Source organism: Pseudorca crassidens, chromosome X (genome assembly GCF_039906515.1).
Source record: "Pseudorca crassidens isolate mPseCra1 chromosome X, mPseCra1.hap1, whole genome shotgun sequence".
NCBI classification, from domain to species: domain Eukaryota; kingdom Metazoa; phylum Chordata; class Mammalia; order Artiodactyla; family Delphinidae; genus Pseudorca; species Pseudorca crassidens.
Window position 1 is genome coordinate 26,247,631 of NC_090317.1, and position 14,254 is coordinate 26,261,884.

The window sequence follows — 14,254 nt, forward strand, 5'->3', positions numbered from 1 at the left end:
AGAACTTGCTGTATACACAGGGAACTCCACTTCGCTGTACAGTAGAAACTAACACAACATTGTAAAACAACTATACCCCAATAAAAATAAGAGAATCATCAAAAAAAAAAGAGAAAAAAAAAGTAAATGTGTCATGAGAAAATATAAATCCAAAATTCATTTTGGCAAAGAAAATGCTGAACAAAAGCAAGTCATCTTTTGCACAATGTATTTACACATGCACGGAGTCAAATGTACTTTCCAAAATAGCAAAACGATTTAACCATTCACTAAGTTACCCACACCTCTCAGGCTACCCACTCATACTCTAAACTTGCATTCTATTGACTCAGAACTTTGTTAGTTTTTATCCTTGACATTACTTATAAAGAGTCACTGTCAACAGTAACCCATTAGACTTAAACGCTTGTAGGTTACATTTTTAGGGTACTTTAGAATAAGAAATTTACTGATTTGCTTTACATTGGACTACTCATGTACAAATAAAAATAAAGCCAACAGAGTACCACATTTTGCTTAGCATACTATGCTTTATAAAATAAACTACTAGAAACAATGACGTATTAATTTCAACTTTATAGTAGTAGAAGTGTTCAAAAGCTTGCCATACCAGTCAGGGGAAAAAAGCATTTTTAAAAGACAACAACATCTGAGACATAACTAAAACAACTATATATAGTATATAATTATATTTATTCATATATGTATATTTATGACCGTAAGAACCAAAATAAAGACACATATTCTATACATACTTTTCCTTTGCCTTGCTTTTGGTTTTTTCCTTCAATGTCTTCAAAATCTGTGTCAGAAGAAAAATGTGTTTCTGACTCCCTATGACAAAAAGATAAGCAATTATTTAAAATCTTCCTTAGAAATGTAGATGGAGTTTCTAAATTTTGCCATATTTTCTAAAAGAAAGGCTTGGTTAACTCATTACAAAACTATATTAGCATTAAATGTAATTAAGATGCTTTCCCAAAGCAACATATCGTAGCATATTACCAAACATTTAAAATTATATAACACAAAAACATTAATCTAAAACACAAATGTCTAAGCATGTTTTTATTTTGTTAATTTTTAACCAAAGCATAAAAACAAAACCAGGGGCTCTCAAACTTTTAACTCTAGGAAACGTGGTGTTCTACTGGAATGGCTGGTTTCATTTTCTGATTCAAAGACCATGGTGTTCAGGTAAAACTGTATTTTAGCACTAGGTATGAGATAATCTTTATTAGGGAATTTTAGCAATATTAAGGATCTTATGACCTTTCCTATATAACACAAAAATATTCATAATCTAAGTGTAACTATACAAAACATGTATTTCTGAAAGAATATACGTAAAACATTTTTACAAACTAAATCAACAGGGTAGGGAAGTGTGCTAATTGATCAAAATCCTTTATGAAGCAAAAAGCTGTTGAGCTATAGTCAAGAAAACTGGTTCTAGTTAATACGGTACTAGGAAACTGTGATCTTGGACAACTGACAACCACTCAATCTTCTCATCTACAAACAATGTTTATGCAGGAAAGAATGAAATCTCTGAAGTCTCTTTAATCTCTAAAATATAGATTTATATAGTTCTAAGAAACTGTCCCTCATTTTGGAGTAGGAGGGGTGCTTTGTATAATCTGGATTTTCTAAGGCAAAATGGAAGTAAACCAATTTAAATACACATGTGTGATGCTTCCTATATATGTAAACATGGGTCTATCTATCTAAATAGTAGTAACAGACCCACACTTAAATGCTTAAGGCAAGGCATACCCAGTATCAATATTTGGGTCACAATGGATTTTAGAACTGAACAACACACATAAAAGATAAAGGTTTTACCATTTTAAATGTGTAAAACTATTGTCAGTTTTGTTTAAAATAAATAGAATCAAAGTGAAAGACTATCTTTCTAAAGCTAGTCTTCTCTAACTAGATTTCTTCTCTTTCCATTTTTATTGTTATAATAACCAGTTGTCCAGAGGCTGTGAGTTAGGAATACTTTATAAATCTAAAATAATGGTTAAGATGCTATCAGGGGGAAAAAATTACTATTTATAGCACTTACCTACAAAGTTATTTAAACAATGTATTGAAGATAGTGGCAATCCTAACTATGTCCTATAATGTTGCGAGGAAAAGAGCCTGTAATAAACACCATTTCCCATAGTTAATGCACTCAAAACTGAATGACTACTTAATATTAACCTTGAAACTCATGCCTCTTACATCTTAAGAATACTGTTGTCATCAATAATCTTCCCACATGCCTATATGGCTTTGCAAAAAAATTTTTGAAAATGGTTTTAAACATCTTGGTGTGTAAGTAATCTTCTTTCTTCCCCAAGATATCTGTGGGACACTAGCTCTCTTAGAGAGCTCAGTAAATGCTATAAGTCTGCAATCACTAGTCTTTGCCAATATTCTGATGGCCAAAGAGTAATCAAAGCCTCAATTACATTCTTAATCCTCATCTCCAGGCTATCCCAACTAAAAGAATGAGCCACTAGAGGCTTAATTACTAACTGGAAAACCTTCTGAAGAAAACTGAAGTGAGTAAATGGGGTAATAAGAGTCTAAAATATCCCCAACCAGAGAAGAAATATTCTTGTGAGTCTGTCTTTCTCTAATGCTTCCTTCTGTTTTTAAGATCAAAAGAACAACAAAAACCTATCCTAGGTGAAATTAACATATGCTAATATGTTTATGGGGTATACTGGGTTCACCTTTTAGTGGCTGGAAACTTCATGAGCCATCCATCACACGACTGAATCTTCCACTCCTTTCTCTTTACCCTGCCCCCACCTCACATACCCAATCAAATACTGTCTATTCTACCTCCACAACATCGATTCCCTCTTATCCATTATCCTATTTCAGGCTCTAATTACTCGAGATATTCTAATGGTCAACAGTCTAGCTTATAACGCAAACCTTTTAAATTACCTCTACTGTATTAATGTATTTGAGAAATTTCATAAGATAATTTTATAGTAGTCAAACCAAAAATTAATTTTTTTCTCAGACTATCCCATATCCTCCCTCAAACAAAAACAAGAAATTTTCCTCAAGAATCTAAAAGTAGAGTCAATATAAACTGGGATTAAAATCACATTAAAAATCATACTTTGAAATATTGGCAATATCCCAACAGACCCTTAACACTCTGAAAATAATAAAATTATTTAAAAAATGAAAATCTATAAAACATCAAAAAAAAATTTAAAAAAAATTAAAAAAATAAAAAAAAAACATCAAAAGCAGACACTGGCCACCATTATGTACAAGGATATCTGCTGTTTTCAAAATTTTTAGCAACCAGACTCTGTTTTTAAATCAAGTCTTATAAAGACCCTAATATGTGGTATATGTGTGCGTAAAGTTAATGGGGGTCCACGAGCAGTTTAAAGGTTCACTCTTCACTTAGGTACCTCATGAAACTGGAGCTTTGTATGAAAACCACTGCTGCATATAGCAGCTCAAATTCTTTCCTACATCAAAACACCAAAGAGTAATGAGAATAAAAGCTCAATAAGGAGTACAGTAGCTTTTAAGACAAGGGTAAAGAAAATAGCTATGCTGAAGTCACTTTATGGACCAATTAGCATATAATTTGTTTCTGGGGGGTTAAAAAAAAAAAGGAAAGCATGTCCTACCCTCCTACATTTGTTTTAGCCTGTCATTTGATTTTAAACAGAAATCTGACATTACATCCTAAATAGTATTGCATGGTATATATTCCTTACTAATGAGAACACTTAACATTTTAAGAATTTCATGACACTCCCTTCAAAACAGTTGCTATTGTAAAACCAAGTATGGACTCAAAGAACTGAACAGCAAAAATAATAAATTTTCCAGGATCTAAATTATAAAATATACTACAAAAAAAGGCATGGAATTACTGTTACAGAACTCAGTAAGCATTGATATAAACTATTTCCAAGTATGCATGCTATTTTATACTGAAACATTATATCTTCTCAAGCAGAAGTAACTTTAACTGAAGTTAATACAGTTCCCATTTTGTGGAAAAAATGAGTATTTAGAGATTATCATAATATACTTACTGAAGTAGATTAAAATCAGTTGGTATTTCTGGAGCTGCTATCATTTCTTTATCATCTTCTGGGACGCCCCAATGTCAGAAATATATTCATATATTTACGTGGGTAAAATGATGGTTTGCTTCTTTCTTCTAAGACAAACAATTCCTTTAAAAGGGACAGGGGGCGGGGGGCGGGGAGAACGCCATATTTATTATAAACACGCCAAAAATATTGGGAAGGATATCTACCCCAAAACTATATTTCCAAGTGTCTGCTAATGTGTTTTAGTAAATAAGGATTTCTGCTTTTTCTAGATACGGATTTGTTACAACTGTTGTAGCCCCACGACAGTAACAACAAATACAAAGAAAGAAGCTTCTACTACAATTATTTTTTTTAATTTGTTATGATTCTCCAGCCTTGCTTAAAAAGACAGATACCCTAACTAGGAACAGAATGAGACTTTTACTCATCCTAAAATCTTTATGACAAGTTTAAACCATAATACAAGACGCCTGAAAATTCTATAGCTTTCTGCTTATGATGTACAGTATAGTTAAAAGGAGCTAATAAAAAAAATCTAAGATATAATTTTAAAATACTTTAAAAACAGGTTCTTCTACCATAGAAGAAACATACGGTCCAAAAGCGTGGCTTATTAATAAATAACTACACTTCATGATAATACCATCTGCGTTGAACAGGAAAGGGGAAAAAATGTTAGCTCTGATCCATTCCCTCAAGGAACTTATAATCAATTTAAATACCAATAATGTCATATGGACAACAGATGAATGCCATTTGTGACCAAAGTAAGTTTGGCCATAGGAAGATGCAGTTCCTAAACAAGAGAGTGACCTAAAAGCAAATGACAAATCTATAACAAAAAAGAGAAAACAGACTGGGTTTGAAGCTCTGAATCTTATGTATAACTTTCTTTTAAAATTTTATGCTTTTATTTCCAAGCAAATCTCATACTTGGTGGCCACCTAAAGACTAAACATATCCAATTAATAATAAATATTCAAATATCACATAGTGATGAACTTCTAATGGTCTCTTCCAGCAGAGTAAACTTTATACAAGAAACTGATCATTCAATTTTTCCATTAAGTTTAAATCTTGAAAAAACATCATAAATGGCTAATATATAATTTTTTAAAAATTTTTTAATATAATTAACATACAAAAGTTCAAAACACTGCATTTCCTTGCTCACTCTAATTAAGCTACTATGAATAGCAAAATAATGAAGAGGAGAAACAAGAATCAATAATATACAAATTAAGCCCTAATCAAGGGTTGTCTATACCACCACTTTGAGTTTCTTTTTTTCTGAAGAATACTCATATTGTAAAATATTTATTTAGATATCACTGTTAGTATAGTCTTCTCACACTAAATCATGGTCCCAGGATTGTTCCCCTCCAAGACCACTAATTGTTAATTTGGTTTTTTTTTATTGTAACCTAAGGAATTATCTAAGTAGTATATCAGAGTTCTGAGACTTGCCATCATCACATGTAGGATACACTCTAGCCTCCTAAAAATCCCAACTAATTTAAAAAAGAAAACTGTTTTTTAAAAAGAGAACAATTTTGTTTTTTTAAGTGAGCTGGAGAGGTACAGAGATAATAAGTTCTAACCAACACATCAGGTCATCTAGATGGCAAGATGGAAATAAAGAGCTTGCTGTGTCTGTCTGCCTACCTGTCCCCTCCCCTCTCTCTCTAAGCATTTTATAAAACCAAACTTGATGCATTCCTTAAATATACAGTTTTTAAGCAGACTTTAAAGATAGTTCATAAATGTATTCTACTAAAGGACATAAAGAATGAATCAGCTCTGAAAAGCAGAGAGCACTAAATAAAACAGGTACTGTATGATATACTACATTCCTCTAAATAGCACAGAATTAATTTCTAGTGTACAAGAAGTCTTGCCAGGTCAACTTATTTTTCTCAAAGTACGGCTATACTAACATGTACTTGGTAATTAGAAACCAAAGAAAACACAAAAGAAAAATAGAATTTATAAAGATGTGAGTCTCCCAGACAAGGTGTCTGTATTTTAAAAAGAAATATCATGCCAGGGTCTGATAGGTTTAGAAAAAATTATTAAACTAGCCAACTCCCTATCCCAGTGAAACACCTGTTTTTAAAAGTTTCTAAAAATTAAAAATCCATCCAACCAAGTAAAAGTATCTACCATGTGCCAAATGCAGCAGTGGGCACTGGGCATACAGTAGTGAACAGGAGAGCAATGATCCTTGCCCTTATGGAACTACCTGTAACAGTAAATGTGAAAATATATTTCTAGGAAAAGGCACCTTCCTCTAATGCAACCTATTATTAAACATAATATTAAATTCCATGTATCTTGAGTTTTTACTACTGTAATCATGCTCTAAATAACCAATTTGCCACCAAAACAGTTCTTCATAGCTCAAAAAATTTATATATATTAAAGTTGTTGTGTAATTTAAAGAGGTAGGGGGAATGATGGATATGTTAGCATTGGTCTGCGGTTTTTTTTCTTCAAGAATATAAACTTTATCTGCAGGAAGAACTTCGAATTTTTCCCTTTTTATTTTAAATGTCTACAGCTATACATAAATACAATTTGCTTCCCCCAAAGACTTTCATTAAAAAATTCACAAACAAGGTCTTTAAATGTACTTAATGCCATTTGACCTAAGTTGGGAATCCCCAAACTGTAAGAATACATAATGCTCAAATAAAAGTATAAGTTTAATAATCAAACTCACCACACCATTTCTGGCCTACTGTATGTAGGTTATTAATTTTTAAGAAATATGCTCAAAGATCACAAGGTGGAGCTCTCACCTAATGTCAAAGAAAAGCTCTGAGATTTTTAGCATTTGTACCAATTCTCTATAACTACTATAAGAGAGTTAACATTCCAACAGCTTTGGAGGATAAAGCACAGAAATAAAATTTGCTTTAACTCTCAATCACTATTTCCCTTTTGGGAAAAAATACATCCAATAACAACTAGCTTCTGCTTCTCCTTACTGAAAACTAAGCAAACACATTTATCGATAGGTTGAATAACATACTTTAAAGTAAAACCACTTCCTTAGGCTCAAGTGTGTAATACACTGCCATTAAAGATTTATTAAAATTAAAAATAGGTGATTATATATATTTTAATTCTATACCTTAAATTCAAGTAAACGCTCTCAGCAGTAATGCTTTTGATATAAACAGAGATCTAAAAGCTGAAATTTGATCACCATACTTTTCAAGTTATCTATAATGAATCTATGTTTAGGGCCTGTTACTCAGTTTAGATCCCGAGTTAACTAATTCAGTAACAAAAAAACTTTCTTCTTCCACTGCTGAAAACCTGTTGGATACCTACTACTCTAGCACATAAACACAAATATATACTAAATATATATAATTATGTTTGCATCCTTAACTCCAAAAAATGACTTGATTAAAATTATCCACCCACCGCCAAAAAAGTAAAAATACACAAAAAACAACCCGTTTTTCTTTGATATTGTTTTAAAAACTTAAGGTAATTCTGATTTCTTTTATAGAAGAATGATTGTTTCAAAGTTCCTTTAATTCAATCCCAAGTGGTTTCAAGATAGAAAATAAAAAACTACAAAACTAACAAGGTCCCTCAGAACTCACACGTTATTGGGGAGTGGGGGAAGCACTTAAAGTAGCTGGTGTATTAATTCTTTCCCTAAAAATGCAGAAATAGTCAACTGCTAAAAGCTAGCAAATTCAGCACATATACCACACGTCACACCCTTATCTTAACACTAGCCCAAAAGGGTTACGTTCTTCTATCTATAAGGATCACATCTTGGAAACGTATATACCCTTCTGAAATGCCACCATCATTATAATGCAAACACTTAAAAATAGGAACTACTTAAATGCCCAGCCATGGATTAACTTACGGTACAAAAATGTAATTCATATTCATACACTGAAACTACATATGATGACTGTGTAGCAACATGGGTAAAGTTTGATTAAGTTTAAAGCCTTATATTAGGATACAATATTAACCAAAAAGAAAACAAAGGAAAACAGTTAACATATCAGAGTGGTGAAAATGTGGTTGATTTTTAAATTTTTAATTACGATGTTATCGTTAGTAAGAAAAAAAGTAAATTATGAGGGTGGATATTTATTTTTCAATGTCTTCTCTTAAAATCTGAACTGAGAGGAACTACAAAACTATCTCTGCTGCTAAAACCTGATCTATTCATATTTCAGATACATAATGTCAAAAAGTTACACATCTACAAAAAGAAACTGAGTTCTATCATAAAATATCTTTATTATGTTCACCTACTCAAGATTAGCAGGGAACAGAAACTTTCATATGAACTCCCGACAAGACCCAAAGGTATGTTCCTTTTATTGGCTTATCTACTTTCTTAGGAGATAGCAGACAGAAGTCTGTCATTTAGGATGAGACTGTGAAAGAAAAGGGAGACTAGTTCCTGGAGTTATTTACTCAAAACAGGAAAGTCACTATCATTCCTTATGTCAAATGATACATGGCAACTTTGAGTACATAGGTAGGGCAAGAAATGAAAAAAGCCTTTTAAAAAAGATTTCTCCTTGCTCAAAAAGATATGTTTCCTCCCTCTGTTTATCTCCCTAATTTCTGCTAATAGTCTTCTAAGTAAACAACAGGGTGAAAAGAATGACAAATCAAACAATGATCATGTATATTCAGGCCAGCAACACAATTTTAACCTAAGTGTTTCTTGATAGCATACTCACATTACACCTACCACATAAATCATTTGCAAATGTATTTTCCTTTCCACAAACTAGGAAGGAGTCCTAAAGAATTTCTAATGGGAGCACCTGCTCTAGTGCAGGAATAGGTAATCTGGAGAAGGCAGGACTAGAAGAAATCTAAATACGTAAAAGAATTAATAATCCTGTCTACATTTCCTAACTAACGGTAGGGGAGGTCAAATATCTGCCCTTACAAACTTAAAAAATAATATACAGAAGAAAGGGAAGGCCAAAAGTAAAAAAAAACTTTCTAAAATAACTAAGTAGACAAAGTGAACACACCTAATGCCACAACACTTCAAAAACAACTTTTACTTGCAGGAAGAGGGGAAGGAGCAAGCTGGGGCACAGTCTACACACATCTGGCATCACTATACACTGCCAGAAACTAAGCCAGATAGAACTGGAAACATCCACCTGTTCCCCTCCTATTTTTAAATGTATGATAGTATATGCTCAGCAATCTTCCTTATTTTCTTGTCTACCCACATTCCCCAATACTTTCCAAATGTGACTCAAGTACTAACCACAATTAGGATCACCTGGCCCAACCTACGCAGCTTGCCCCAGTTCTCGACCATCAGTTCTGATTTCTGTAGAAAATCTAGCACTCCATCGTTAACTTCACATGCACAAAGTGCTACCATTTTGAGGAGGGGGGAAAAGGGGGGAGATAAGAAAAGGCTTCTGCCTTATTCCTGCAGACCCACTACTCTATCACTCTGTACTCAGTCGTACCCTGTGCCTTAGTCACCCAAGGATCAACACTCTGCCTTGTTCTTGCTGTAATGTATCTACCAGCTCCATCCCAGGAACTGGAATCCTGCCCCTAAACCTACCCTAAAAAGTCTCCCTGTGTCTCTCCAGTTGCCCTAATCCAAATGCCACAGTACTGTCCTCCTCTCATCTGTCTACCATACTGACACTGACTGCTGCTAGACACTGGATACCATATCATACCTGATACAGTGGACATATATAAACTATCTAATTCCAAGTCTGCTACTTCCCCAGTTTGCCTAACCAGCTGCTGTTGACTAGACATTATCTGGCCCTATCGCAAAATAAATATCAAAACAGGTAAATATTTATCACATACTATCAAATATCATACCTCAGGACTTCCCTGGTGGCGCAGTGGCTAAGAATCTGCCTGCCAATGCAGGGGACAAGGGTTCAAGCCCTGGTCCAGGAAGATCCCACATGACGTGGAGCAACTAAGCCCGTGCGCCACAACTACTGAATCTGTACTCTAGAGCCCGTGAGCCACAACTCCTGAGCCCTTGAGCCACAACTACTGAAGCCCACGCGCCTAGAGCCCACACTCCGCAACAAGAGAAGCCACCGCAATGAGAAGCCCACACACCGCAATGAAGAGTAGCCCCCGCTCGCCGCAACTAGAGAAAGCCCATGCGCAGCAACAAAGACCCAACGCAGCCAAAAATAAATAAATAAATACATAATCATACCTCAGTCTGCAAGGTCAACAGCTAAATCATGAATCATTTTTTGAAGTACTGTCAATGTTCACTCTTCATCTCACTTATACTTGAATATCATACTCTGAAGTTAGCCTTCTGCAATAATTTAAAGTATGTATGTGCCCCACTGACATAACTTTCTGTATGTTAAGACATGAGTAAACAGCAGCAATTACTACTGGGTGTAGTGGCTTTCGACATTTCAGAGGTGAGACAAAATTAGCTAGTATAAATGAATGTCTAGATCTGAAAATCAAATTTACAACAACGAGCTAATTTCATGTGTTAACACTTGTAAATGGTATACAGCATGATATAAGCACAGTGCATCATTACCATCAAATCCACTTCGCGCTGGGCACCACTGGCTCACTGGCAGATTTCAATCAATAGCGGTTATCAAGGCAGATTTCATAACAAAGTTGATGAAGACAGGATAATCCCGCCGAGATTTTGAGGGAAATCCAAATTTTTATTTCACATACTCTCAGACTGATTACACCAAAAACACTTTCACATTTATTCAAGGCACTAAAAAGTATCTAAATGAAATCTTGAGTGTTTATTAATAACTCACATGAAGATGGAGACACAACTGTAACTTAGATACAATTCGGTTAATAAAGTGTAAAATAAATCACTTTATAGAGGACAGTGGGAAATTTTAATCTAAAATTTAGAACTGCAGTTACTACTACCAAGCACAGTATTTTTTATTCATTTTATTATGGCAGCAAACAGAACATACATGCTACATATTTAATACTTTTTTTTTGGCTGCACCACGTGGCATGTGGCTCTTAGTTCCCCAGCCAGGGATTGCACAACCCCTGCAGTGGAAGCGTGGAGTCTTAACCACTGGACCACCAGGGAAGTCCTATATTTAATATTTCTTGTCCCTTCCACGTCTGATTAGGTAACACTTTATTAAAATACCTAGCATTCGCATCCACTTGATATAAACCACTAATCTTCCTACTAACATCCACAGTACACAATTCACAGGCTTGAATTATAGTCATATTAAAGTTCAGAAATCATGTTTTCACAATAAAGTTTATGAACACAGTATAGGCACTTCCAAGTTCTCATTTCAAATCTAAAAGGCTGGTAATTCCACACAATGACAATAACAGGAGAGTCACATATATGTTGTACTCCAAAATTATTTTAATTCTCTCTAAACTTAAGCTTTCCTAAATAAAGATTAAAACATGTAAATTACTTTTTAAAAACTAAACTTAAGCCAGATAAAGACACTACAAAAAACGACAGACCAATATCCCTGATGAACACCAATACAAATATCCTCAACAAAATATTAGCAAACCAAATTCAATAGCATATTAAAAGTTATTATACACCATGACCAAAGTAGGATTTATTCCCCGAATGGAAGGCTGGTTCAGCACATGAAAATCAATTACTGTAATGTACACATTAACAGAATGAAAGGCAAAAACGCCTCACGATCACCTCAACTGATACAGAGAAAGCATTTGATAAGATTCAACACCTTGGGACTTCCCTGGTGGCACAGTGGTTAAGAATCCGCCTGCCAATGCAGGGGACACAGGTCCACGCCCTGGTCCAGGAAGATCCCACATGCCGCAGAGCAACTAAATGCATGTGCCACAACTACCGAGCCTGTGTGCCACAACTACTGAAGCCCACGCACCTAGAGCTCGTGCTCCTCAACAAGAGAAGCCACCACAATGAGAAGCCCGCGCACCGCAAGGAAGAGTAGCCCCCGCTCACCACAACTAGAGAAAGCCCACGCACAGCAACAAAGACCCAACGCAGCCATAAATAAATAAATAAAGATTCAACACTTTTTCATGATAAAAACACTCAACAAACTAGACAATGAAGGAAATACCTCAACATAATAAAGAACACTTATGAAAAGCCCGCAGCTAATATCGTACCTAATGGTAAAAGACTAAAAGCTTTCCCTCTAAGATCAGGAACAAGCAATGATGCTCTCTCTCTCCACTGCTATTCAACATGGTACTGGAAGTCCTATCCAAAACAATTAGGCAAGAAAAAGAAATAAAAGCCACCCATATCAGAAAAAAAGAAGCAAAATTATCTCTGTTCACGGATGATATAGTCTTATACATAGAACACTCTAAAGATTTCACCCCCACCACCAAAAAAACTGTTACAATAAACAAATTCAGCAAAGTTGCAGGATATAAAGTCAACACACAAAAGTCAGTTGTGCTTCTATACACTAAAAACAAACAATCCAAAAAGGAAACCATTCCATTTACAATAGCACCAAAAAGAATATTTAGGAACAAACCTAACCAAACAGGTGGAAGACTCAAATTTATAAAATTTGAGTGTTTATAAAACACTGAAATTTATAAAACACTGCTGAATGAAATTAAAGAAGTCACAAATAAATGGAAAAATTCCTCATAAAATTCAATGGACTCCAAATAACCAAAACAGTTTAGGAAAAAAGGAACAAAGTTGGAGGAAACACACTTTCTGACTTCAAAACATATCACAAAGGTGCAATACCAGCATAAAGACAGACATACAGGGCTTCCCTGGTGGCACAGTGGTTAAGAATCTGCCTGCCAATGCAGGGGACACGGGTTTGATCCCTGGTCTGGGAAGACCCCACATGCCGCGGAGCAACGAAGCCAATGAGCCACAACTACTGAGCCTGCGCTCTAGAGCCCACAAGCCACAACTACGGAGTCAGTGTGCCACAAGGCACGTAGGCTCAGCCACAACTACTGAGCCTATGCGCCTAGAGCCCGTGCTCCACAACAAGAGAAGCCACCACAATGAGAAGCCCGCGCACTGCAATGAAGAGTAGCCCCTGCTCGCTGCAACTAAAGAAAGCCCACATGCAGCAACAAAAGACCCAACACAGCCAAAAATAAAATTAATTAAAAAATAAAAAGACAGACATACAGACCAACGAAATAGAATGGAGAGGCCAGAAATAAACCCTTGAATACACATTCAAATGATTTTTGACAAAGGTGCCAAGACCACTCCATGGGGTTTCTCTTCAAAAAAATGCTGCTGCGAAAACTGGATATCCACAAGCAAAAGAATGAAGTCGGATCATTCATTATCTCATACCATATACAAAAATTAATTCAAAATGGATTAAAGATCTAAATGTAAGACCTAAAACTATAAAACTCATAGAATAAAACTTAGGGGAAGAGCTTCATAACACTGGACGTGGCAATGATTTCTTGGATATGACACCAAAAGCACAAACAGACAAATGGGACTACATCAAAACTTTTACACAACAAAGGACACAACCACCAGAGTGAAAGGCAACCTACAGAATGGGAGAAAAGATTTGCAAATCATACCTGATTAGAGGTTAATATCCAGAATATACAAAGAATTCCTACAACTCAACAACAAAAAAATCAAATAACACAAATTTAAAAGGGACAAAGCACTTGAATTGAAACCAAATCAAAACTACAATGAAATACCACTTCACACCCTCTGGGATGGCTAGAATAAAAAGGACATAACAACAAGTGCCTGCAAGGATGTGGAAAAAATTGAACACTTGTGCACTGTTGGTAGGATTGTAAAATTGTGCGACTGCAATGGAAAACAGTATGGAGGTACCTCAAAATTTTTTAAATAGAACTGCCGTATAATCCAGCAAATCTCCACTTCCAGGTATATATCCCAAATATTTGAAAGCTGCGTCTCTAAGAGATATCTGCACAACCGTATTCATAGCAGCAAATTCACAGTAGCCAAGAGGTGGAAGCAACCCACATGTCCATTAACAGCTGAATGGATGAACAAAATAGGGCATATACATACATTGGAATATTACTCATCCTTAACAAAAGAGGAAGTCCTGTCACACGCTACAACATGGATGAACCTTCAAGACATTATTGTAAATGAAATAAGC

General features: G+C 35.0%; 1 protein-coding gene across 6 annotated transcripts in view; it reads right to left on the reverse strand.

Moving 5' to 3' along the window:
* Positions 1 to 14,254, reverse strand: part of STAG2 (STAG2 cohesin complex component) — a 116,105-nt gene that overhangs the window by 70,896 nt on the left and 30,955 nt on the right. For all 6 annotated transcript variants that reach the window (XM_067723520.1, XM_067723521.1, XM_067723524.1 and 3 more), the window contains 2 exons: positions 4,074 to 4,217; positions 756 to 834 (listed from right to left, as the gene is read on the reverse strand). In XM_067723520.1, coding sequence (XP_067579621.1) covers positions 756 to 834; positions 4,074 to 4,117 — 123 coding nt within the window. In that variant the 5' untranslated portion in view covers positions 4,118 to 4,217. The remainder of the gene's footprint in view (positions 1 to 755; positions 835 to 4,073; positions 4,218 to 14,254) is intronic.